Source organism: Sinohyriopsis cumingii, unplaced genomic scaffold (genome assembly GCF_028554795.1).
Source record: "Sinohyriopsis cumingii isolate HCF-2022 unplaced genomic scaffold, ASM2855479v2 utg000349l, whole genome shotgun sequence".
Taxonomy (NCBI): Eukaryota; Metazoa; Mollusca; class Bivalvia; order Unionida; family Unionidae; genus Sinohyriopsis; species Sinohyriopsis cumingii.
In genome coordinates, this window is record NW_028315889.1 from 1014751 (window position 1) to 1039561 (window position 24811).

The following is a 24811-nucleotide window of genomic DNA, read 5'->3' on the forward strand; positions in this document are numbered from 1 at the left end:
AGAGTACCTTAGCTGCTTGAGATAGTGCGTATTTTATGATACAAAATGTCTGCTTGATATTTTTTTAAAGGAAAAGGCATCCAACAAGCAACATCAAGAAAAAAAAGAAAAAAAATCTCTTAAGAAGTGTTAATGGTGCAGACAAACAAAAAATATTAAGATTATTGGGGGAAAAAAGGTTAGGAAGGGAAACAGTTACGATTAGTGGAGATCATTTGTTGATATGAAATGTCACATGGCAGGAAAAGATGATTGCTGTTGCTATGGCCCACATGAAATGTGATTTGTTTTATAAGGATTATGTCAAGTTGAGAGATGTCAAGAAGGCATTGAGCTCGGTTAGACTTGGAACTGCAGTTCGTGAAACTGTACTTTAGGTAATTAAGGTTCAAGTAAACTTGACAAACTATGGAGCTGAACACGATATTTACCATCACTGCATCAATCTTGAATTACACATCTGCACTTCTCAGTGCATGTTTTCCAGCTTGAGAATTGCAGGACATGATATTTTGTTACACCTTAATAAAAACTAGTCCAACTGAAGGGGGAAAAAATGACGGCCTTATTGAGAAAGTTTTGGTAGGATTGTAAGGTCTGCATAAGTTTTAATTTTCATGGTTTGTCCATAATTTGTTAATATGCCTCTGAGAGATGGGGGGTGTCTGTTGTCTTTATATATGGCTCATTGTTTGGTCTAAAGAAACCATATTTGGTTTGGTTTTGTGTGGTTTAATGCCCTTTTTCAGCACATGATACCTCCACATGGCAGCAAGCATATTCGGTTGAGGAAGAACCACCAACCCTTTGGAAGCTAATGGAAGGTTTTCTTGCATACCCATATTGGTTGAGCTGAGACTTGAACTGATGTAGGCAGAAGTGATATGTGTTAATGATCTGTAAAGGCAACTACTCTGCCACTGGTGGTCCCACTTAATCAACAAAGAAATCATGGGAGGTAACTCATTGTTAATTAGAACTTGATATCTTTGGCTTGAAGTTTATGTGAAATCCCTGGATGTATGGATGCGATTTTCTTCATAGATGGATCTTTGTTCATTAGAACTTTGTCTTTGGTTTGAAGTTAGGGTGGATGTGGAGTCTGTTATCTTCATTGATGGAACATTGTTTGTTGGAACTAGATATCTTTAACTTCAAATGACCTTGAAATCTATTGATGTCGGGTCGCTTTTATCATCATAGATGGAGAATTCCTCCTCAGATCTTGATATCTTGGGCTTGAAATAGGGATCAAGGAAGTGGGTTGCTATTATCTTGGTAGAATGATCGTTGTTCAGTGTAACTTGATATGTTTGGCTCGAAGTTACCTTGAAAGCCATGGATGTGGGTGTTAATGGTGTCTTCATAGATGGATCATTGTTCATGGGTCTTAATATCTTTAGCCTGTAATGTCCTTGAAAAGTAGTGGCCTGTAATGTCCTTGAAAAGTAGTTGCCCATAAATGCAAGCTGTTTCAGGTCTACTACATTTAAACATAATTGAGATTCTGGGTAAGCCATTTGTTTTTAAGTTGTCACTCATTAAGTGCAAATTTGACTTTAAAAAAAAAAAGCTTTAATCAACTTCTCAACAACCACTTTACAGAATCTAAATTTTAAAGAAAGCATCATGGGAATGAAGTTGTTTAAAATTTGTTACAGTGGTTCTGATCTACCAGCAGGTCAAACCAGAAAAACCTGTGAAGGATTTCTAAAAAAAATGGCTCAGAATTTCACCAATTACGAAAGAAGGCTACCTGACATAAATGGCTTAGAAATTTTACTAATAATGTCGCTACCAAGATACAGTTATTAAATTTGTAGCATATTAAACGAGGAATTGAGTGGTTATTATTCAGAGGTCAAGGTTACAGAGCTTGTAAAGTCATGTTACTGTGGTTATGAGGCAACCAGTTTGAGCTATATCTGAAATGCAGGAATTTCATTGTATGATGATTTACCAAGCACATGTCTGACAATAATGTGTTGAGAATGTATCCTGACAGAAGTGAAATTCCTGTAGTATTTTTATCACAGAGAGAGAACAAAATCTTCAAATAAGTTTAATGAGAGAGAGAGCAGAAACTTCAGATTCTTATTTCTGCTTTTTAAGAATGTGCCAGTGATATTGTAGTTCTTTGCATCTGTGTCCATTATGATATTTCATCTTAAACTGTGTTGTGGAATTTTGCAAATTATTGTAGTTATCTAACCCTAATGATAACCATTCACAAGATAAGGGTCATCTTTGGCTCTTAACACTGGTCCCAGAGATTATGTCAGAGGTCAAATATAAAAAGATGCAATCAGTTACAATGACATTTTCTAATCAAAGATTATATCTTCAATCATAACAAAGAGATGCATGATATATGTAAAGGATTTTGTATTTTGTCCCTTAAGTCACCTTCATTGGTGTGGGATTGAGCATGAGGGAAATAGGAACATGCCATGAATTAAATGGGGATTTGTGATGTGAGTTGCCATAGTTTGATCTTCACTGTTTATCTGCATTCATGGAAAAATATTTGCTTTTGGGATTCAAGAGTCCTGTCTTTCTGTTGCTTCTTTTATGGTAAAGTGTATGATCTTAATGGAAATTATTACAACTCTCACCTGTATTTAAATCCATGGCCTTTTTTTCAAATAATTGTTTTTAGTTATCTTGCAGTTGAGCATCATCAATGCTTGCAGCAGAGTTTAATGATTTTGAACATCTAGTGATAGAATATTCATTGAATTGAACATAAATTCTCTCAAAGTTTCTGCCTACACACAATACAACCACCAAGATGAAGACCATGATGTCGTATAGAAACTAAAGTAAAATATTAATGAATATAAGTAAATTACAGTGAGGGATAAGAAATAAATCACTGTAGAATTGTATCATATTCAGGAGTACAGTAAGCAGAGAAGAAGTGAAATGCACCGTAACAGGTTTTACAGTAATGTTCAACAACTCAAAGCATTTATGCTTTTCCTTTCTTACTCATCAACAGTGTATGGGCAAAGAGAGATAAAGTCTTGGTGAGGAAAAGAATGAATTAGAGATTCAAGTTTAAATACATCAGATTTCTAAATGAAATTACAGAACAATTCAGTCCCACTCTGTGTATGAGGCACCATTTTCATATAGTTTCCAGTCTTTTGTAACTGTTCATAAAAATGTTATCAAAGTGTGAAAATATGATTTCCATCTATTTGTGAATAGGAAAATGATCAATTAAAATGGGAAGAAGATGGTATCTAACTACACTAAGCAAGATGATGATCTACATCTGACAAGCATATACCTGAACATTTCTGTTGATGATGTTCTCTGATACGTTGCTCAGAAAGTTTGATGCTGGTATTCAAATTAAAGTGGGTCATGTCATCTTTATCATCTTTTGATGTGATGGAAGATTAATGGCAGTTCTTTACAGGATTAGATTTTGAAAAATCATGTCTGAATATATTATTCAAAAATTAATGTCTGAATGAAATTTCGCAACTGTTGTACCACTCCAGTGGCCAAGTGGTTAGAGCATCCACCTTGAATGTGGGAGGTCATGGGTTAGAAGCCCCGGCTGAGTCATAACAAAGACTTCAAACAATCAAAAAATGGTACTAACAGCTGCCTTGTTAGGTGCTCAGCCTTGAGAGGTTAGTTTTAGGACTGGTCAGCGGGGTGTCAGGATACTGTGTTTGGGCGGGACATCATGTAACATGTCTGCGGCATGATGCCTCAGTACTAGACATCACTAGAAATTACCACACTGCAGACATTGTAATGATATGACAAAAACCTCCAGGGGTTAATGTGTTAACAGCAGTGTATTAGGCATAGGGATAAGTGACTTGGTGTGTAAATGAATAAATTGCATGCAGGTTTAAATCTATCAGGTCTTCAAGCAAATTGTATAACAAATCAGTCCAGTCTGTGTACATGACACAATGTTTGGGTAGTTTTCAGTGTAGCTATTGTAGCTGTTGATAAAATATTGTATCAATGTGGGAAGATATGTTTTCCATCTATTTGTGAATAGGAAAATGATCAATTAAAATAGGACAAGATGGTATCTGACTACAATGAGCAAGATGATGATCTACATCTGACAAGCATATACCTGAACATTTCTGTTGATGATGTTCTCTGATACGTTGCTCAGGAAGTTTGATGCTGGTATTCAAATTAAAGTTTGTCATGTCCTCATCAGCTTTTATTATGATTAATTGTAATTTGATAAATGGTTGCATTTCGGAAAATCCAGGCTGAATATATTATTTTAAAAAATGAACATTTTAAAATGCAGACTGCATGTAAATTAGAGTTTTGAATAGATATAAGCTTTGTCATTGTCCATTGTGTGCAGACTTGGAAATCATTATTGACACCATTATGTGGAGGAAACCTGGATTAGAAAATGGACTGCTATTCATTTTAAGCCAAATTTTGTAGTCCAAATTGTTGAATCTCGAGCTGAAATGAGAAATTTATGTCCCTTGTATTATATATTAAAAACTATATGAGACTCTCTATCAATACAGGTTTGGGGACTGGTTTAACAAATTACAAGAAGACAAGTTGATTTTACAGAAAATTCAGTCATTGTTTATACAGCAGTATATAATTTTGAAGGTCTTTTGTCAAAATTTAAATAAACCCTTTGGAAAATGTTTGTCAAATGATGGATTTTTAACCAGATCGTCTTAAGGCAATTAGGTTGTTTGAAAAATCTTGTTTGGGATTTTATTGGCACAGATAAATTCAGGGTTAAACTCCATTACAAGACAAGCTTCTAATTATTTGCGTTTATTGTTTTTTTATACTGTTTATTCCTATTGGAAATGTTTACTTTCTATAAGAAGCATATATATATATATATATATATATATATATATATTGCCATAGAATTCTTTCGAAATAAAGGTTTGAAAGGAAACAAAACTCATTTTTGTTATGTTGTTCCCACTTAGCAACATAATGCAAGTCAGCAAAATGAAGTTAGAATTTTTATTCTGTTCATTGAAATGACTTTACATGCCAATTTATTGGAATATAAACTAGTACATGATGCATTTTGTGGTTTTGTACATGATCCTCTTTTCTGATTTAGATGTTTTGGAGAATATTGAAAGAGAAACATATTTAGATATAGAAAATGCATGTTTTATAATCTAAAAGGTTCTTTAATTCCATTCAGTAATGGTCATATGTGAACCTTGAAAAAATTAATTTCATCCTGAAAAAATCCTGGAAATTTGATTTTACAAAAAGCATGGGAACCATGTATATATTCTTGTAGCTTGGCCATGACTATGGACAATGTGTATGGGATATTTTCAAGGTCTGTCTTGATAAAATGGCCTTTTGATTTTCTACTCTAAATTTTATTAAATTTGTAATGTATTTATGAGTCAACCAGTTTTATTTAAAGTGCAGGAATTTCTTTGAATGATGATTTACCAAGCACATGTCTGATAATAATGTGTTGAGAATCTATACTGACAGAAGTGAAATTCCTGTTGTATTTTTATCAGAGAGAACAAGATCTTCGAATATGTTTAAAAAGAATGAGAGAGAATGCAAAAGCTTCAAATAATGTGATGTGCTAAAGGCTTTTTGTTGTTTCCACTTTTTAAGAATGTGCCAGTGATATTGTGATTCTTTGCAGCTGTTGATTATGATATTTACTTATTAACTGTTACGTGGAGTTTTACAAACTGTCATAGTAATCTTGCCCCAGTGATAACCATCTATGAGTTGGCAGTCATCCTCAGTCGCACCTATGGTCTCTGATATGATGTCAGCGGTCAGATATAAAAACATGCAATCAATTAAACTGACATTTTGAAATATTTTCTAATCAAAGATCATCTTCAATCATAGCAAGAAGATGCATGATATATGTGGAAGATTTGGCATTATGTCCACAAGTCACCTTCATTGGTGTGGGATTGAGCATGAGGGAAATAGGATCAAACAATGAATTAAATGGGGATTTGTGATGGCAAGTCATTGGAGTTGCCATGGTTTGATGTACAGTGATTATCTGCATCAATGGAAATGAAAAATTAAAGAAAAATATTTGCTCTCTTGGAGTCAAGAGGCCAGTCTTCAGTTGCTTGTTATGGTAAGTGTATGATCGTTATGGAAATTATTACAACTGTTGCTTTTAATGGTGAGTGTATGATCGTCATGGAAATTATTACAACTGTTGCCTATACTCAGATCATGGCCATCTTGTGTTTATTTTATAGTTGAGGTCATCTCTCTTTCCAGCAGAATTTATTTATTTTGAACATGTTTTATAGCCATATATATTTAATGAATTTAACATACGTTCTCTGAAGTTTCGTTGTCTTGTGCTTCACGCAATTGAAACAAGATGAGGACCCAGATGTCACAGTGAAACTTATCGAAATGAATGCAGGTAAATTGCAGAGGGAGAGAGTTTGCCAAGGAGATCACAAGAGAGATGTATCATGTCAGAAGTACATGCAATAAGTAGGTTAGTGAAATTCACCCTAAGCAATTCATATTGCAATTGAGTTGGACAGCTCCAAGCATTAATGCTTTTCTTGTTTTCTATTATTAACAGCAGAGTATCAGGCATAGTTAGAAAGTGACTTGGTGTCGAAATGAATAAATTACATGCAGGTTTAAATATACCAGGTCTGTAAGCAAATTGTTGTATAACAATTCAGTCCAGTCGGTGTACATGATACAATGTTTGGGTAGTTTTCAGTCTAGCTTTTGTAGCTGTTGATAAAATATTGTATCAAAGTGGGAAGATACGTTTTCCATCTATTTGTGAATAGGAAAATAATCAGTTAAAATGGGAATAAGATGGTATCTGACTTCACTGAGCAAGATGATGATCTACGTCTGACAAGCATATACCTGAACATTTCTGTTGATGATGTTCTCTGATACTTTGCTCAGAAAGTTTGATGCTGGTATTCAAATTAAAGTGGGTCATGTCATCTTTATCAGCTTTTGATATGATGGAATATTAATGGCATTTCTTTACAGGGCTAGATTTTGAAAAATCATGTCTGAATATATTATTCAAAAATTAATGTCTGAATGAAATTTCACAACTGTTGTACCACTCAGGTGGCCAAGTGGTTGAATGTGGGAGGTCACCGGTTAGAACCTCAGCTGAATCATAAGAAAGGCTTATAAAAATGGTACTAACTGCTGCCTCATTAGGTGCTCAGCATTAAGATGTTACTTTTAGGACTGGTCAGCCTGGTGTCAGGATAGTGTGTCTGGGTGGGGCATCATGCTACATATCTGTTGCATGATGCGTCACTGCTAGACTTCACTAGAAATTACCACACTGCAGACATCGTAGCGATATGACTAAATTTTTTTCTAAAGGGACGTTAAAAATCCAAATCACACACACACATGTACAAACTGTTGTAGTTATCTTTGCCCCAGTGATGACCATTCACCCCATTGATGACCATTTACAAGTTTCTTGGTCATCCATGGCTCCCACCACTGTGGTCGAGGTGAAATATATTTTTTAAAAGCAATTAAAATGACATTTTGTAAAATATTTTCTTGTAGCACTTTATATCTTAAATCATATGCATGATGCATGTTAAGGATTTTGCTTATGTCCCACAATTCTTCATCTGGTGCTTGGGATTAAGTATGAGGGGAATTTGAAACATGCAATGAATTACTTGGGGATTTGTGATGGTGAGTCATTAGAGAAGCCATGGTTCGATTTGCAGTGATTATCTGAATCCACTGAATTAAAAAATTAAAGAAAAATATTTGCTTTTTACGTTCTAGAGGCCAATATTTCTGTTGCTTTTAATGACAAAGTGTATGATCTTTATGGAACAACTCTCATCTGTCACCTCTCACCTGTACTTAACTGTATGTTTTTTTTGTTGTTGTTTTTTGTTTTGTTTTTGTTTTTAATGCTGCAGTCGACGTCATTTATAATTGCAAAAGAGTTTAATTGTTTTGAACATCTAGTGATATAGAAATGAATAAAAGTAAATTACATAGAGGGGGAGAGTTTGCAGAGATTATCATTGTAGAGTCATATCATTGTTGGGATACATACAATAAGTAGAGAAGTTAAATTCAGCCTAAACAGTTAATTTTGTAATTGAGTTGGACAGCTCCAAGCATTGTCGTCCAAATTGTTGAATCTGAGCTAAAATGAGAAATTGTCGTTCCTTGTATTATCTATTAAAAACTATATGAGCCTCAGTATCAATACAGGTTTGGGGACTGGTTTAATGAATTACAAGAAGACAAGTTGATGTTACAGAAAATTCAGTCCTTGTTTATACAGCAGGATATAATTTTTAAGGTCTTGTCAAAATTTAAATAAACCCTTTGGAAAATGTTTGTTAAATGATGGATTTTTAACCAGATCGTCTTAAGGCAATTAGGTTGTTTGAAAAATCTTGTTTGGGATTTTATTGGCACAGATAAATTCAGGGTTAAACTCTTCGTTACAAGACAAGGTTCTAATTATTTGTGTTTATTGTTTTTTTTATACTGTAATAGGCAATGTTTACTTCTATAAGGAGCATATATATTGCCATATAATTATTTACAATTAAAAGTTTGAAAGGAAACAAATCTAATTTGTGTTCCTTATGTTGTCCCAACTTAGCAACATAATGATGTGTCAGCAAAACGAGGTTAGAATTTTTATTCTGTACATTGAAATGACAATTTATTGGAATATAAACTTGTACCTGATGCATTTTGTGGTTTTGTACATGATCATCTTTTCTGATTTAGATGTTTTGGAGAGTCTTGAAAGAGAAGCACCTTTAGATTTAGAAAATGCCTGTTTTATAATCTAAAAGGTTCTTTAATTCCATTCAGTAATGGTCATATGTGAACCTTGAATAAATTAATTTCATCCTGGAAAAACCCTGTAAATTTATATTTAGAAAAGTGTGGGAACCATGAAGATATTCTTGTAGTTGGGCCATGACTTTGGACAATGTGTATGGGACATTTTCAAGGTCTGTCTTGATAAAATGGCCTTTTGGTGTTCTGCTCTAAATTTTATTAAATTTGTAAGGTATTTATGAGTCAACCAGTTTTAATTGAAGTGCAGGAATTTTATTGAATGATGATTTACCAAGCACATGTCTGATAATAATGTGTTGAGAATCTATACTGACAGAATTGAAATTCCTGTTGTATTTTTATCAGAGAGAACAAAATCTTTGAATATGTTTAACAAGAAAGAGAGAGTGCAAAAGCTTCAAATAATGTGATGTGCTAAAGGCTTTTTGTTGTTTCCACTTTTTAAGAATGTGCCAGTGATATTGTGATTCTTTGCAAGCTGTCGATTATGATATTTCCTTATTAACTGTTATGTGGAATTTTACAAACTGTCGTATTAGTCTTGCCCCAGTGATAACCATCTATGAGTTGGCAGTCATCCTCAGTTGCACCTATGGTCTCTGAGATGATGTCAGCGGTCAGATATAAAAACATGCAATAAATTAAAATGACATTTTGAAATATTTTCTAATCAAAGATTGTCTTCAATCATAGCAGGAAGATGCATGATATATGTGGAAGATTTGGCATTATGCCCACAAGTCACCTTCATTGGTGTGGGATTGAGCATGAGGGAAATAGGATCAAGCAATGAATTAAATGGGGATTTGTGATGGCAAGACATTGGAGTTGCCATGGTTTGATGTACAGTGATTATCTGCATCCATGGAAATGAAAAATTAAAGAAAAATAATTCCTCTCTTGGAGACAAGAGGCCAGGCTTCAGTTGCTTTTTATGGTGAGTGTATGATTGTCACGGAAATTATTACAACTGTTGCTTTTAATGGTGAGTGTATGATCGTCATGGAAATTATTACAACTGTTGCCTGTTCTCAGATCATGGCCATCTTGTGTTTGTTGTAGTTGAGCTCCTCTATCTTTCCAGCAGAGTTTATTTACTTTGAACATGTTTTATAGCCATATACATTTAATGAATTTAACATACATTCCCTAAAATTTCATTGTCTTGTGCTTCACACAATCCAAACAAGATGAGGACCCAGATGTCACATAGAAACTTGTCAAAATGAATGCAGGTAAATTGCAGAGGGAGAGAGTTTGCTGAGGAGATCACTAGAGAGATGTATGATGTCAGAAGTACATGCAATAAGTAGGTTAGTGAAATTCACCCTAAGCAGTTCATATTGCAATTGAGTTGGACAGCTCCAAGCATTAATACTTTTCCTGTTTTCTGTTATTAACAGCAGTGTATCAGGCATAGTTAGAAAGTGACTTGGTGTCGAAATGAATAAATTACATGCAGGTTTAAATATACCAGGTCTGTAAGCAAATTGTTGTATAACAAATCAGCCCAGTCGGTGTACATGATACAGTGTTTGGGTAGTTTTCAGTCTAGCTTTTGTAGCTGTTGATAAAATATTGTATCAAAGTGGGAAGATAAATTTTCCATCTATTTGTGAATAGGAAAATGATCAATTAAAATGGGAATAAGATGGTATCTGACTACACTGAGCAAAATGATGATCTACATCTGACAAGCATATACCTGAACATTTCTGTTGATGATGTTCTCTGATACGTTGCTCAGAAAGTTTGATGCTGGTATTCAAATTAAAGTGGGTCATGTCATCTTTATCATCTTTTGATGTGATGGAAGATTAATGGCAGTTCTTTACAGGATTAGATTTTGAAAAATCATGTCTGAATATATTATTCAAAAATTAATGTCTGAATGAAATTTCACAACTGTTGTACCACTCAGATGGCCAGGTGGTTAGAGCATCCACATTGAATGTAGGAGGGCATGGGTTAGTACCCCAACTGAGTCATAACAAAGACTTATAAAAATGGTACTAACTGCTGCCTCATTTGGTGCTCAGCATTAACACATTAACACCTGGAGCTTTTTGTCATTTTTACCTGAAAATCGAGTAGGAAACACATTTTGAAAGCTATGTCTGAATAGACTCGAAAACAGCAAATCCCCAGTCATTTTTCAATAACATACTGCCTAGTGGTGTTAGAAACATCGTTTTTCATTGGCTATTTGGCTTGCACATTAGCAGAAGGGTCATTTTATTTTATTTTTATTTTTTGCTAAATGGAGCCATTATTCTTGTATGGAGACCACTCTTTATTCCAAAAGCCCGTCTTATCCTACTTTTTGCAAATTCTCTACTGTCTGTTTGCAGTTCATACCGGTTTGCCTTAGATCTGAGACCAAAAAGTCTAAAATCCGGACAATAAATCGGATTCCGACCACAGACAAATTTTGGGTGAAAAAAAGTCGGGTCCAAAAAATGAGGTTTTTCTATCTGTATTTTGTAGTGCAACTAGATATTCCAGATTATTTGGTATCATTGTAGAACTATATCTGTCTACCTTTCTATAATACCACCCACTTTAGTGTATCATGCATGACCATGATGCTACAGAGCTCGGCAGTAGGCTACTACCTCCTGCCCTGTACAGTCGTCGCTATGGGTTAATATTTTAAGAGGTTAGTGTTAGGACTGGTCAGCCTGAGGTCAGGATACTGTGCCTGGGTGGGACATCATGCAACATGTCTGCAGTATGATGCCTCACTGCTAGACTTCACTAGAAATTACCACACTGCAGACATAGCGATATGACTGAATTTTTTTTTTAAAGCTACATTAAAAATCCAAATCACACACACACATGTACAAACTGTTGTAGTTATCTTTGCCCCAGCTATGACCATTCACAAGTTTCTTGGTCATCCATGGTTCCCACCACTGTGGCCGAGGTGAAATTTTTTTTTTAATGCAATTAAAATGACATTTTGTAAAATATTTTCTTGTAGAACGTTATATCTTAAATCATATTTAGATGACGCATGTGACGGATTTTGCTTTATGTCCCTCAATTCTCCATCTGGTGCTTGGGATTAAGTATGAGGGGAATTTGGAACATGCAATGAATTACTTGGGGATTTGTGGTGGTGAGTCATTAGAGTAGCCATGGTTCGATTTGCAGTGATTATTTGCATCCACCGAATTAAAAAATTAAAGAAAAATATTTGCTCTTTAGGTTCTAGAGGCCAATACTTCTGTTGCTTTTAATGGCAAAGTGTATGTTCTTAATGGAAGAACTCTCACGTGTACTTAAATCCAATATCTTTTTTTATTGTTGTTGGGTTTTTTTGGGGGTCATCCATAGCTCCCACCGTTGTGGCCAAGGTCAAATGTATTTTTAGCGCCTTTTTTTAATTGTTTTTTCTTTGTTGTTGTTGTTTTTAATGTTGCAGTTGATGCCATTTATAATTGCAAAAGAGTTTAATTACTTTGAACATCAAGTGATATAGAAATGAATAAAAAGTAAATTACATAGAGGGGGAGAGTTTGCAGAGATTATCATTGTAGAGTCATATCATCGTTGGGATACATACAATAAGTAGAGAAGTTAAATTCAGCCTAAACAGTTAATTTTGTAATTGAGTTGGAGAGCTACAAGCATTAATGCCTTTCCTATCCTATTCAACAGCAGTGTATCGGGCAAAGACTGAAAAATACTTGGTGAGGAAAAGAAGGAATTGCATACATGCAGGTTTAAAACATTAGGTTTCTAAATGAAACTGCACAAGAAGTCAGTCCCACTGTACAAGGCACAATTTTTGGATAATTCTCTGGCTTATTTTTGTAGCTGTTGAATTTCTTTTTAATTTTTACAAGCAAAAAGTTCAATTAAAATGGGATCAAGATGGTATGTGACTACACTGAGCAAGATGATGATCTACATCTGACAAGCATATACCTGAACATTTCTGTTGATGATGTTCTCTGATACGTTGCTCAGAAAGTTTGATGCTGGTATTCAAATTAAAGTGGGTCATGTCATCTTTATCATCTTTTGATGTGATGGAAGATTAATGGCAGTTCTTTACAGGGTTAGATTTTGAAAAATCATCTGAATATATTATTCAAAAATTAATGTCTGAATGAAATTTCACAACTGTTGTACCACTCAGGTGGCCAAGTGGTTGAATGTGGGAGGTCATGGGTTAGAACCCCGACTTAGTCATAACAAAGACTTATAAAAATGGTACTAACTGCTGCCTCATTAGGTGCTCATCATTAAGAGGTTAGTGTTAGGACTGGTCAGCCTGAGTTCATTATACTGTGCCTGGGTGGGACATGCAACATGTCTGCGGCATGATGCCTCACTGCTAGACATCACTAGAAATTACCACACTGCAGACATCAAAGCTATGTTCAAAACCCAAATCACACACACACATGTACAAACTGTTGTAGTTGTCTTTGCCCCAGTGATGACCATTCACAGGTGTCTTGGTCATCCATGGCTCCCACCACTGTGGCCAAGGTAAAACATTTTTTTTAATGCAATTAAAATGACATTTTCTAAAATATTTTCTAGTCAAACAATATATCTTAAATCATATTTAGAAGATGCATGATGTATGTGAAGGATTTTGCTTATGTCCCACAATTCTCCATCTGGTGCATTGGATTAAGTATGACTGGAATTTGGAATATGCAATGAATTACTTGGGGATTTGTGATGGTGAGTCATTAGACTAGCCATAGTTCGATTTGCAGTGATTATTTGCATCTACGGAATTGAAAAATTAAAGAAAAATATTTGCTTTTTAGGTTCTAGAGGCCATTACTTCTGTTGCTTTTAATGGCAAAGTGTATGTTCTTAATGGAAGAACTCTCACCTGTACTTAGATCCATGGTCTTTTTTTATTGTTGTTTTTGTGTTTTTGGTCATCCATGGCTCCCACAGTCAAATATATATTTTTAGTGCCTTTTTTATTGTTTTTGTTTTGTTTTTAATGTTGCGGTCGATGTCATTTGTAATTGCAAAAGAGTTTAATTACTTTGAACATCTAGTGATATAGAAATGAATAAAAGTAAATTACACAGAGGGGGAGAGCTTGCAGAGATGGTCATTGTAGAGTCATATCATCTTTTGGAATACATGCAATAAGTAGAGAAGTTAAATTCAGCCTAAACAGTTAATTTTGTAATTGAGTTGGAGAGCTACAAGCATTAATGCCTTTCCTATCCTATTCAACAGCAGTGTATCGGGCAAAGACTGAAAACTACTTGGTGAGGAAAAGAAGGAATTGCATACATGCAGGTTTAAAAAACATTAGGTTTCTAAATGAAACTGCACAAGAAGTCAGTCCCACTGTACAAGGCACAATTTTTGGATAATTTCTCTGGCTTATTTTTGTAGCTGTTGATTTTCTATTTAATTTTTTACAATAAAAAAGTTCAGTTAAAATGGGGACAAGATGATATCTGACTACACTGAGCAAGATGATGATCTACATCTGACAAGCATATATCTGAACATTGCTGTTGATGATGTTCTCTGATATGTTCTCAGAAAGTTTGATGCTGGTATTCAAATTAAAGTTTATCATGTCTTTATCAGCTTTTATTACAATGGAAGATACATGGTAGTTCTATACAGGGTTAGAAACCTCTTGGTTGAATATATTGTTAAAAAAATACACTTTTTAAAATGCAGACTGCTTGTAAATTAAACATTTTAATAGCTACAATTTATTTTGATAATCTTTTTCAACAAATTGGCAAATCATGTCTACTCTATCCACATTTACATAAATAAGTTGGCTAAATACAGTTGACAAAGAACTTGATTCCTCTCTATGCATGAAGCAGAATTTTGAGGCTGTTCTGAAGCTTGTCGATATTGATAAAATGATGCACACTTACAGAGCTTTCCTTATCAGCTGGGAGCCAGGTGATTTTCCCAGGTACTATTACTTTGCACCTGGCTACTTGAAGGAAAAAAATGCAATTTTTTGACAGGTCAAATTGAGAACATATAAGTATGTCTACACTGGTCTTCATCTTCCACATGGCACTGGTTTTGTCTTCAAGGCACACCAGGCGATCATGCAAGCATTCGGTTGACTATGTCCACTACCAAAGACATGGAGGCCCCCCAAATGCCCCCCCCCCCCCACTGCTATGACAACTCACCCTTCAACTTCAGATTTGATGGAAGGCCCAGCACTTATTTCATTGGTATGAATTTATGTGGTTTTGTCCCTAATTTGTGAATATGCCCCTGTTGAGAATTTTGGTTGCTGTTTTCATAATTGTTTGGCCTGAAGAAAGCATATTTTGATTTTTGTGGGATTTCATGTCATTTTTCTGTACATGATCTACATGGAAGTATGTACATCTGGTAGAGGAAGAACCACCAACCCATGGGAAACTAATGGCGAGCTCTTGCTTGCCACACATTGGTCAAGCCAAGACTTGAACTAACAGTCAGATGTGAGATGTGTGAGATATCTATCTAGGCAAGTGCCTTAGACTACTCGGCTACCATTGGCCCATGTGAAACGTAATAGATGTCCAAGGAGGTGGATCATTGTTCATTATGTCTTCATATCTTTGGCATGAAGGTATAATGAAATCCCTGGATGTGGGGTTGGTGTTATCTTCATAGTTAGACCATTGTTCATTGGATCTTCATGTCTTTGGTTGCCATTAATACAAGTACTTGGGTATGGTGGTAATTGGAACATAATGACAAATTACATGAGGATGTGATGGTTAGCCATTGGAATTACCTTATTTAGATTTGCAAAAGTTGATCTACATCCACAGAAATTTGAAATTAAAGAAAATATTACATTTCTCAGGTTCAAGAGGGCAAATCTGTTGGTTGGATTCATGTGCCTAGTGTATGATTGTGATGGAAATATTACAATGGTCAAATGTACAAGTATCCATTATTTAAGCTGTTGTAATAATTGACCAGTAGAGCTGTGGGATGGTCTGTTCTCCATTGTCTGTCATCCATTGACCCACCCAAGTTCTTGATATTCCTCCAAAGCTGCATGGAGGATTGCCATGAATATATATATATATATATATATATATATATATATATATATATATATATATATATATATATATATATATATATATACATATATATATATACATATATATATATATATATACATATATATATGCACACACACACACACACACATTATGCTTTTTTCTGCCTAATTATGTCTTGTGATTGCCTGTATATGTATATGCTTTCTGGTTCATTATAAAATGAAATACAAATAAAGAGAAAGTTGTGTTTGTTATTTTTATTATAATCTCTTTAATCCCACTCATCATACAAATTTCATAATATTGTAAAATGGAAGACTTGTGTAAAAATAGCATAAGAGTAAATTTGCCCATCCTGGACCTGCTTGTGATTGTTTTCTAGTTGTAGCAACTGTATAACACATTTGCAAGAAAAAGTATGGGTTTCTTTAATTTGAAACTTTGATAAGAGATTCTTTATATTCATTACAGTCAAACCCACTTATCTCGACCTCGGTTATCTCGACAACCCGCTTATGTCGAGCGTTTTGGTCCGGTCCCGAAAAAATTCTTCTTTGTTATGCTATTTTTTACCCGCTTGTCTCGACCTCTGTTAAGTCGATAACCCGGTTATGTCGGGCATAAGTTTCGGTCCGAAGTAACATGTGGACCCGCTTAATTCGACGAAATGCAACTTTTTAACGTCAATCTCACAGAAATTGTACAAGAAATAGTCAGCAAAAGCGATCGATTTGTAGAAAATATGAAGTAATATCAGTCTGCTTTTGTTTACTCAGGTGCTGATCTGTAACGAACGATTCAAAAGCACTTACGTTTTCATACATATGCTCGGCACCGTCGACACTTGCCACAAACAATTTCATTTTTTTAATGCATTCAGCCATTTCACTGTAGCTTGGGATAGTGATAGGCTGATCATCATCATCATCATCATCATCTTGCTTGCATGATTGTATCTGCTTCGTTGTCACCGATTGGATTATTTCCTCATCAGTAAGTTCACCATAGGCATTGGCATCATCATCCACGTGAACATAATTAGAAAATTCATCCCGAGCAATGCCTATGGAGTCCGCAATCTCATCAGCCATCGCTTCAAGACCTATTTCTGATTGAGGCTCTTTAATTTCTTGTGCAATTAAACACTGCTGGTGAAATTCTTCATCAGAAATTTCCGGAAAAATACAATGGAACCAGCAGTTTTGAATGGTTTTCGGCGATACACTGTTCCAAGCTGCACGGGCATACATGATGGCGTCTAGCAGAGTTGGTTTATAGGATCGCTTTTCCTCATTTGCACTCACAGTCAATGTACATGTACATGTACATGTATTTTCAAAAACATTTATTGATCTTTATCTGCGAGATACTGTCATATATTAACCTGGATATAATACAATCTTGGTTATTTTGCACCTAACACCGCGTTATGCTTGAATGGCGGGTGCCTGAAAGCAATCGGTGGATGTTTCTCTCTCACTCTCTCGTTTGTGATTTTCTTTGATCCATTTTTCAATCTGATAACATATTCAAACCTCTGAGTACAACCATACATGATTTGTTTTTCAATATTCACATCAATTATAAAAATGCGTCGTGTGTTATCTGACATAAGTGATGCACACTACAGTAATGGATGCATACGCTACATGTGATATATGGAGTTCATAGATATATTTTTTCTTTAATAAATTACTTATGATGATAAAAAAGGAATAAATGATAACAACACCAGGTTAGTTCATTTCATTTTATTATCAATTAAGCGTTTTGTTTATTTTATTGTAACATGCAGTGGGAGGGGATTCCAGTAAACACCAGCAAGAGACAGGAGTAATGCTCAAGGACATTTTTAAAATTACCGGTTTTTATGAACCCGGATATCTCGGGACCCGGTTATGTCGATGATTTTTTTACACCCCCAACGTAATCGAGATAACCGGGTTTGACTGTATATAGTTATTTAGTGGACCAGTCTGCCCTTGCCAGATGTTAAGTGAAACAGGTGTTCACGGTGCAAGTTGTGGATGTTATATGCTTGAAAAGTGTTGAGCTTATGGATCTCTTTAACCTTAAAACATGTCAGATCAGATAAAGGACAAATCAACACTGCTTAAAAAATTGTTAAAGTAACATGAGTGATACAGCACATGGATTGAGCACATCAGGTTCATTGCAGAATTTGTGCACTTAGAATCATTCAGTGAATGTTAGACATGTGGACTAGTTAAAGTAATTGCTGAATATAAATAATTTGTCAGTATGTTTTGTAATGTGTTCTGTTTTTAATCTATATGGATTTTGTCAAATTTTCCCAAGAATTTTGACCAGCTACAGATCCAGGTTAGCAAAAATAAATGTACATGTTTCATGCAATGTACTGTAATGATGGTACTTAATATATAAATTACACTTTTTATGCTCAGATTATGCTTTTTTACCACTTATATTGGCAAAAATTACACATACCTTTCTTGGGGTTAACATTTATGCACATTCTAGTTTGTCCCATGTGAAAATTTTGCCACTTAGACATCAAATGTTCCTGCCTTAGCAGTCATCTTGTACATTGTGAATGGATGGTCCAAACATTTTTTTTTATATACTGAAAGACAATTGATGATGTCAGGTTGGTACTAAATGAAAATGGCACCAGTCTGATCTCCAATATGGCCACCACAACAGCCATCTTAAGAATTTATGTGACAGCTATTCCTTTTGAATGGAAAATCAGGTTGACATTGGAATTTTACCAGAGGATTTCTGATGTCTAGTTGGTCCTAAATAAAAATGGTGTCCATTTGAAGTCCAATTTTGCAGCCACAGTTGCCATCTTGGAAATCATGTTATGGCTATCCCTGAATGGATGGTCAAATCAACATGTCCTTGTCACTAAAGGATTTCTTATGATGTCTTTTGGGTTGTGAAGAATATTTCTTTTGACTAATTTGCTGCATTTAGGCAGTTTGTCTGAGAATTACCTAGAGGCACCATGGCTCCTAGATGAGTCATATTTGTTTGATGCAAAAAAATGAGAAGCAAAATGCACCTTTAATAGAAAAAAAAAGTTACTGTGATTATGTGTAAATCCATTCCACACTTATTATAATATGTTTTCTCCCAAAATCAGTATTGTAAAGGGCACACATTTTTTGGAAAAGTAGTGATTGAGATATTTTTACAGTCAAATTGGGTAAAATGGGGTTGATTATTAGGTTGAATTCCATCCCTAAAATATGCCTAGAAAAATCCCCCCAAAAAGCCTTGAAAATTGGTGCTAATTTTTTTAATACAATCATAAAAATGTGGGAACTTTCAATATTCTTTTTAGAATGTTCTTTATTGTATCTGATTTAGTTAGGTTTTCAGCATATTGTACATTTTCAGGAAGCAATGATGCCTTGTGCTGAGGCACTGGAGAACACCAAAATGAATGACCTACTGGTCCAAGTGCTTGTGGCTGGGAAGAATTATCTTACAGCTGTCAAACAGTCCTCCACTCCCAAGTAAGTTTCTTTTACACACTCACACTCTCTCTCTCTTTCTCTCTCTCTAAAAATCTGGAAAAATAAACAACATGGCTGACAGCAAATGTACCTGCAGATCATTGGTTTCTTGGACATTCTTCATACAAAATATTCCCAAATATAAACTTTTTGGTTAACTATCTGTTGCATTATAGGTTATGACTTTTGACCTTATCAAGAGGCCTTCATCAGAGGAATGACTTCTGGACTGGAGTCACATGATCAATTGTTGACCATGTGACAACACCCTTCTTTACAATGGCAGAAGTTCTAATCCATAATCGTGGCTTGTACATTTAGTTGACAATTTGACTCCAGTCCAGAAGTTATTCCTGTGACGAAAGCTTTGTGATAAGGTCAAAAGCAAAGGAGTAATTACCCATTATGCTACAGAAATGTATATATTCTTAGTTTCATTGACTGCAAATAGCTGTAGCAGGGAACAATATTCATTCTAGTATCAACTTTATGGTTGGTTGATTCCGATGAACCAATAACAATATTCATTCTAGTATCAACTTTATGGTTGGTTGATTCTGATGAACCAATAATCAGTCTTGATATTTCATCTGATTCCCAACTAGTACAAGTACATGCTTTCTTTTCTGTATGTTTCTCTGCTTACCCATGCTAGTCTGAAAAAGTCCATAGTGGAGGTGGGATTAGTTTGAAAAGTTTGACATAGCTGATGCAATATCCGTCTCAACAAAAATGTATCAGTTCACAGCCTTCATGTGCAGATCTCAAAACACTGCTTAAAATGCTATTGTCCTGAAGGGTCTAAAGCAAATCTTGTCTTTGGTCCTTCATGAGAGCTGTATACCCACCCCATCAATAAAGGTGAAAAATAGAAAATAAAGGACCAACATATATTATTTACTCATTGTTGTTAATCATTAGCAAACATTAACTAAACACTTATTGATCATTCTGTTTTTGGCAACATTTACCACATTTCAATGATTTTATATATTTAGCCAGTCATATAGTAAAGTTCAAGTACACAATAAAAAACGTTTAACATAAACTGATGATCTTTTAATATTCACTTAAGATCTGCAAATTTAGGATGTTTGCACTGTCCAACACCTGGGACAAAAACAAAAAACAAAAAAATTTAAAACATTAAAACAACAACAAAAAATGGGGAAAAATTATTTATTTGATTTACATGGACTTTTGTCATGATGGCTTAGTTGTTAGCATGCTGGACCAAACTGAAAGTGGGCTATTTGGATGGTGTTTCCTTGGACAACATACATTACTCCAATTTCCTTGGCTCAAAATGATCTACCTGTGTCGCTTTGGTGTCAAATGCCAAACCAAATCATTGTTGCATGCATGCTTTGTTAATTTAGTGTTTAAACAGGATTAACCATCAGCCTAAATCCTGTATCAAATGCATCATTGCAGAGCCTATAGTAATTTCAAAAACTATATTTTAGATAAAATGTGCATCTGCTTTTACAACTCCAATGATTCACAATGTCTCATATCTGTTACAGGTGGTTAGCTCCCCTTCTTATCCTCCTGGATCTGTACGAGAAGGTATCTGTGATATCTAAAAGAAAAGCTGAAGCTGAAAAAATGCTTGTAAGTTGCTTCTACTGTTTCTATTCTAGTTTATGACCACCAGAGCTATAAAAAAAAATTGCACAAGGAGGGACATTTTCTTAATTATAAATCTGCCTCTCTTATTGTCCATTCATTTCATCCATCCATCTGTCCCACAATCTTGTTAGCACAACATGGTCTGCACTTTGGATGCCACTTGGAGCTGTGCATATCAACAGATCAATATGCTTCCATAATTTGTGTTAGAATTATTGCCCTTTTTCATGACACTCGTTAGAATGACAATGTATGTATTATTGAATCATTTTGCTCCAGTTCTGTTTGTTGCATTTATTGCCATTGTTAACATAGTTTATACAAATCTTGTTAGTGATACAAGTCCTGTAGTTTTTGACGAATTACCATGAAACGTAACTATTATGGACATCATCTGACAATGCACATATTGCAAAATCACTTCTCCAGCAAATTTTCATTTTGATTTCTAACTTAATGCAGTATATCACAGCGTACTTTGTGCAACTAGACATTTTTTTATGGATTACCATAGAACTTGGCAGGTATTGTGGTCATCACCTGAATATGCACCTGTTGACAAATCACTTTACTCCTTCATTTTTTGTTAGTTACTGCCTTTTTGTATTGTAGCTTAATTATACAACATAATCTTGTTGGTTTAATAGGTTCCACTGTTTTTCATAGATGGCCAGGAAAAGAGTAATTACTGTGGTCATCAACAAATCACGTTGCTCCTGCAATTTTTAGCTGTATTTGTCATAGACCAGAAGAGGTTATGGGATAATTTGTCTGTCATGCATCCATCAACCTTTTTTTCGTTAATATTTGTACAATTCTTAGCACAAGTTGAAAAATTACACACATTCGTTCCAAGGTCTAGTGTGACATGACTGAAAATTATGCTGTCTGAACAGTCATTATTGCGATACAGTAGCCATCTTGAAAATTTTACTGCTACTCTTCCTAAACAGAAAGTTGTATCATGGGGTCTGCAAGAGAAGACTTCTTCTCATGTCAAGATGGTCCTGAATGTAGCTGATGCAGATCTGACAACCAGTATGGCCATTATAGCAGCCATGTTTAAAATCACGTTATTACTATCTGTCATTAATGTTGTTGTAGGGTTTAACGCTATTTTTTGGCACCCGATAGGCTATACATGGCGGCCAGTATAATTGGTGGAGGAAGAACCTGGGAAAACCCCGGAAAGAACCACTGACCCACGAGAAGCTACTGGCAAGCTTTCTCACATACCCATTTGGGCAAATCCGACACTACAACCCATGCAAAGGTAAGATGGCAGTGATCCATAACAGTGTGCTTTAGACCACTCAGCTACTCTCCCCCCCCACCATGAATGGAAGGTCATATCAACATGTCATTTTAACCGGAACACTTTTTATTATATGGTTAGTATTTAATGAAAATGATGACAATCTTGCATCCAGAAACTTGTTAAACATTATGGTCATTGTCTGAGATAATGCACGTTGACCAATTTTTGTGTACATACTATTGTTTTTCAGAAGAGTTGTGCCTTTTTTGACTAAAGAATAATATCCATCATGGGATAGTGCTAGCTCAGGATGTCAGATCATCACTATTTTCATTGAAGACTAAACTGACATCTTAAGGCTTCTGGTGGAAACTCCTCATCAGTACTGTTGTGACAAGATTTTTATAACTGCTGACATGGCAACGATATAAGATGTCAGACGGGCACCATTTTATTCAGGACCTACTAGACATCACAAGAAGTATTTTAGTGAAAGCCCATATGACATGACCAGCAATATGATGGCTTTCTTGAAAATCTTGCTACTCTTAAATGGATGGTCATATCTCAACATAAAGTTTTCACCAAACCATTTCTTATGATGCTTAGTTATTCTTAAGTGAAAATGGTGGTGATCTGATGTCCAATATGCCCACAGCAGCCATCTTAAAAATCTAATTACTACACCTCCTAGACGGAAAGGCATATCTTGAAAATATATTTCCACCAATAGATTTCTTATGGTACCTTCTTGTTGGTCCTAAATAACAAGGTTGCCAATTGTATATCCAATATGACTACCCCAACAACTGTCTTAAAAATATTGTTTTCACTACTCCTCCATAATGGATGATCATTATGACATAGGGTTTCACCAGAACACTTGTAATTGTCCTAAATGAAAATGGTGCCAAGCTTTCAACCAATGTAAGCACCACAGCAGTTACTTTGAAAATCTTATTATCATTGAAGCATATCATAGATGGTTTTGACACTCAAAAGATAAAAGGAAGAAATAGTCTTATCTTGAATTCCTAGAAATTGTTTTTGCCTAGTAGATTGTCAGTCTCTCGTATATTTTGTATTGTCTCTTAATGCAAGTATTTTTAAATGTTGTCCTTACAGGCAAATTGTCATACATGGAAGTGGTTTGATGATAGTAGTGGAAGATGGTGTAAATACAGTGTGGCTAACAACAAGACTATTGATGATGCATATCAGAATGGGGATACAAGTGTCAGGTAAGGGAGAAAAAGAAAGGTTTTCGTACTTAATGCTTATAAATATTGCTGCCAATAATGCCTCTAATAGAAGAAAGACCTGATTAGAGCACATGTCAGTTGATGTGGCAGCACTGATTTCTAGCAGTATTATGTTAAATTGGATATTTTTGCAGGATCTGTTTTAGAACTGAAAATAGGAAGAGATCTACATACACCCACCCCATTTCAGAAATATTGGAGGTGGTTAGTTTTCTTTTGTCCATCAATCCATTACCACAAGTTTATTATCTACTTGGAGGATTGCTATGAAATGTAGAGGTATATTCGTCCCATGGTCTAGTTTGCACTAAATGAGAATGGAACAGCTTGGAAATTCAATATGATCACTAGTATGGTCATCTCGTAAATCTTCTCGCTACACTTCCTGAATGGATTGTCATATCAACAACAGGAGTTTTCACTAAATGAATAATTATGTATTATTGGTCCTAAATAAAAATGGTTCCGATCTGAGGACCAGTATGGTCACTGCTGAGGCCATCTTGAAAATCGTGTTGTTTTTACTTCTGACTGGAAAGTCATATTGATATGTAATTTTCACCAGAAGACCTCGTGTGATGTCTAGTTGGTCTTAAATGAAAATGGTGCCCATATGGTGTCTAATTAGTGGCCAGCTTGATGTTCCTTTTATCACTTCACCTGAACCATTGCTTATATCAGCATGGGGTTTCACTAAAAGATTTCTTGTAATGTTTTGCAGATTGTAATTTAAAATGTTGCTTACCTGATGTTGAATATGTGGTCATCTTAAAAATATTTTTTGTGTGCTGCTACTCGTAAATTGAAATGTATGCGCACGACTCAAGTTTATGACATCTCATTGACCACAAAGTTCTTCATGACCACCAGTCTAGTTTTAGACACCATTTCTGTGAAACTGCTAGGTTGACACGTGGCTGGGGGTTTTAGATAAAGGAAAGCTAGTTCGTAGTATTTTTGTTGATTTTCAAAAAGCGTTGGCTCTTGTTGATCATTAATAAATATAAAAATTAAAAATCGGCAAATCTCAGATGGCTTGCTTGATACAGATTTCAGAAAGTGACTTTTTTGTGGACAGATATCTGAAAATGTAAGAGTTTTTGTGTCCCAAGGATCTTACTCTGACCCCTTTCATTTGTTACTTTCATAAACAATGTTCCTCTACAGACTGGACATACAGTATCATCAATTGATCTATATGTTGGTATATCATACCACTTTCTTGGATGAACACACCTGCAAAACTGAATGAGAAAATCTTCA

The 24811-nt window shown here is 35.0% G+C and overlaps 1 protein-coding gene across 13 annotated transcripts in view; it reads left to right on the plus strand.

The window, feature by feature from the left end:
- The window catches only part of LOC149774308 (E3 ubiquitin-protein ligase HUWE1-like), a 292364-nt gene that overhangs the window by 126661 nt on the left and 140892 nt on the right, over positions 1-24811 (plus strand). For all 13 annotated transcript variants that reach the window (XM_089945481.1, XM_089945487.1, XM_089945485.1 and 10 more), the window contains exons 37-39: positions 19278-19396; positions 20923-21010; positions 23412-23527. In XM_089945481.1, the coding sequence (XP_089801607.1) occupies positions 19278-19396; positions 20923-21010; positions 23412-23527 (323 nt within the window). The remainder of the gene's footprint in view (positions 1-19277; positions 19397-20922; positions 21011-23411; positions 23528-24811) is intronic.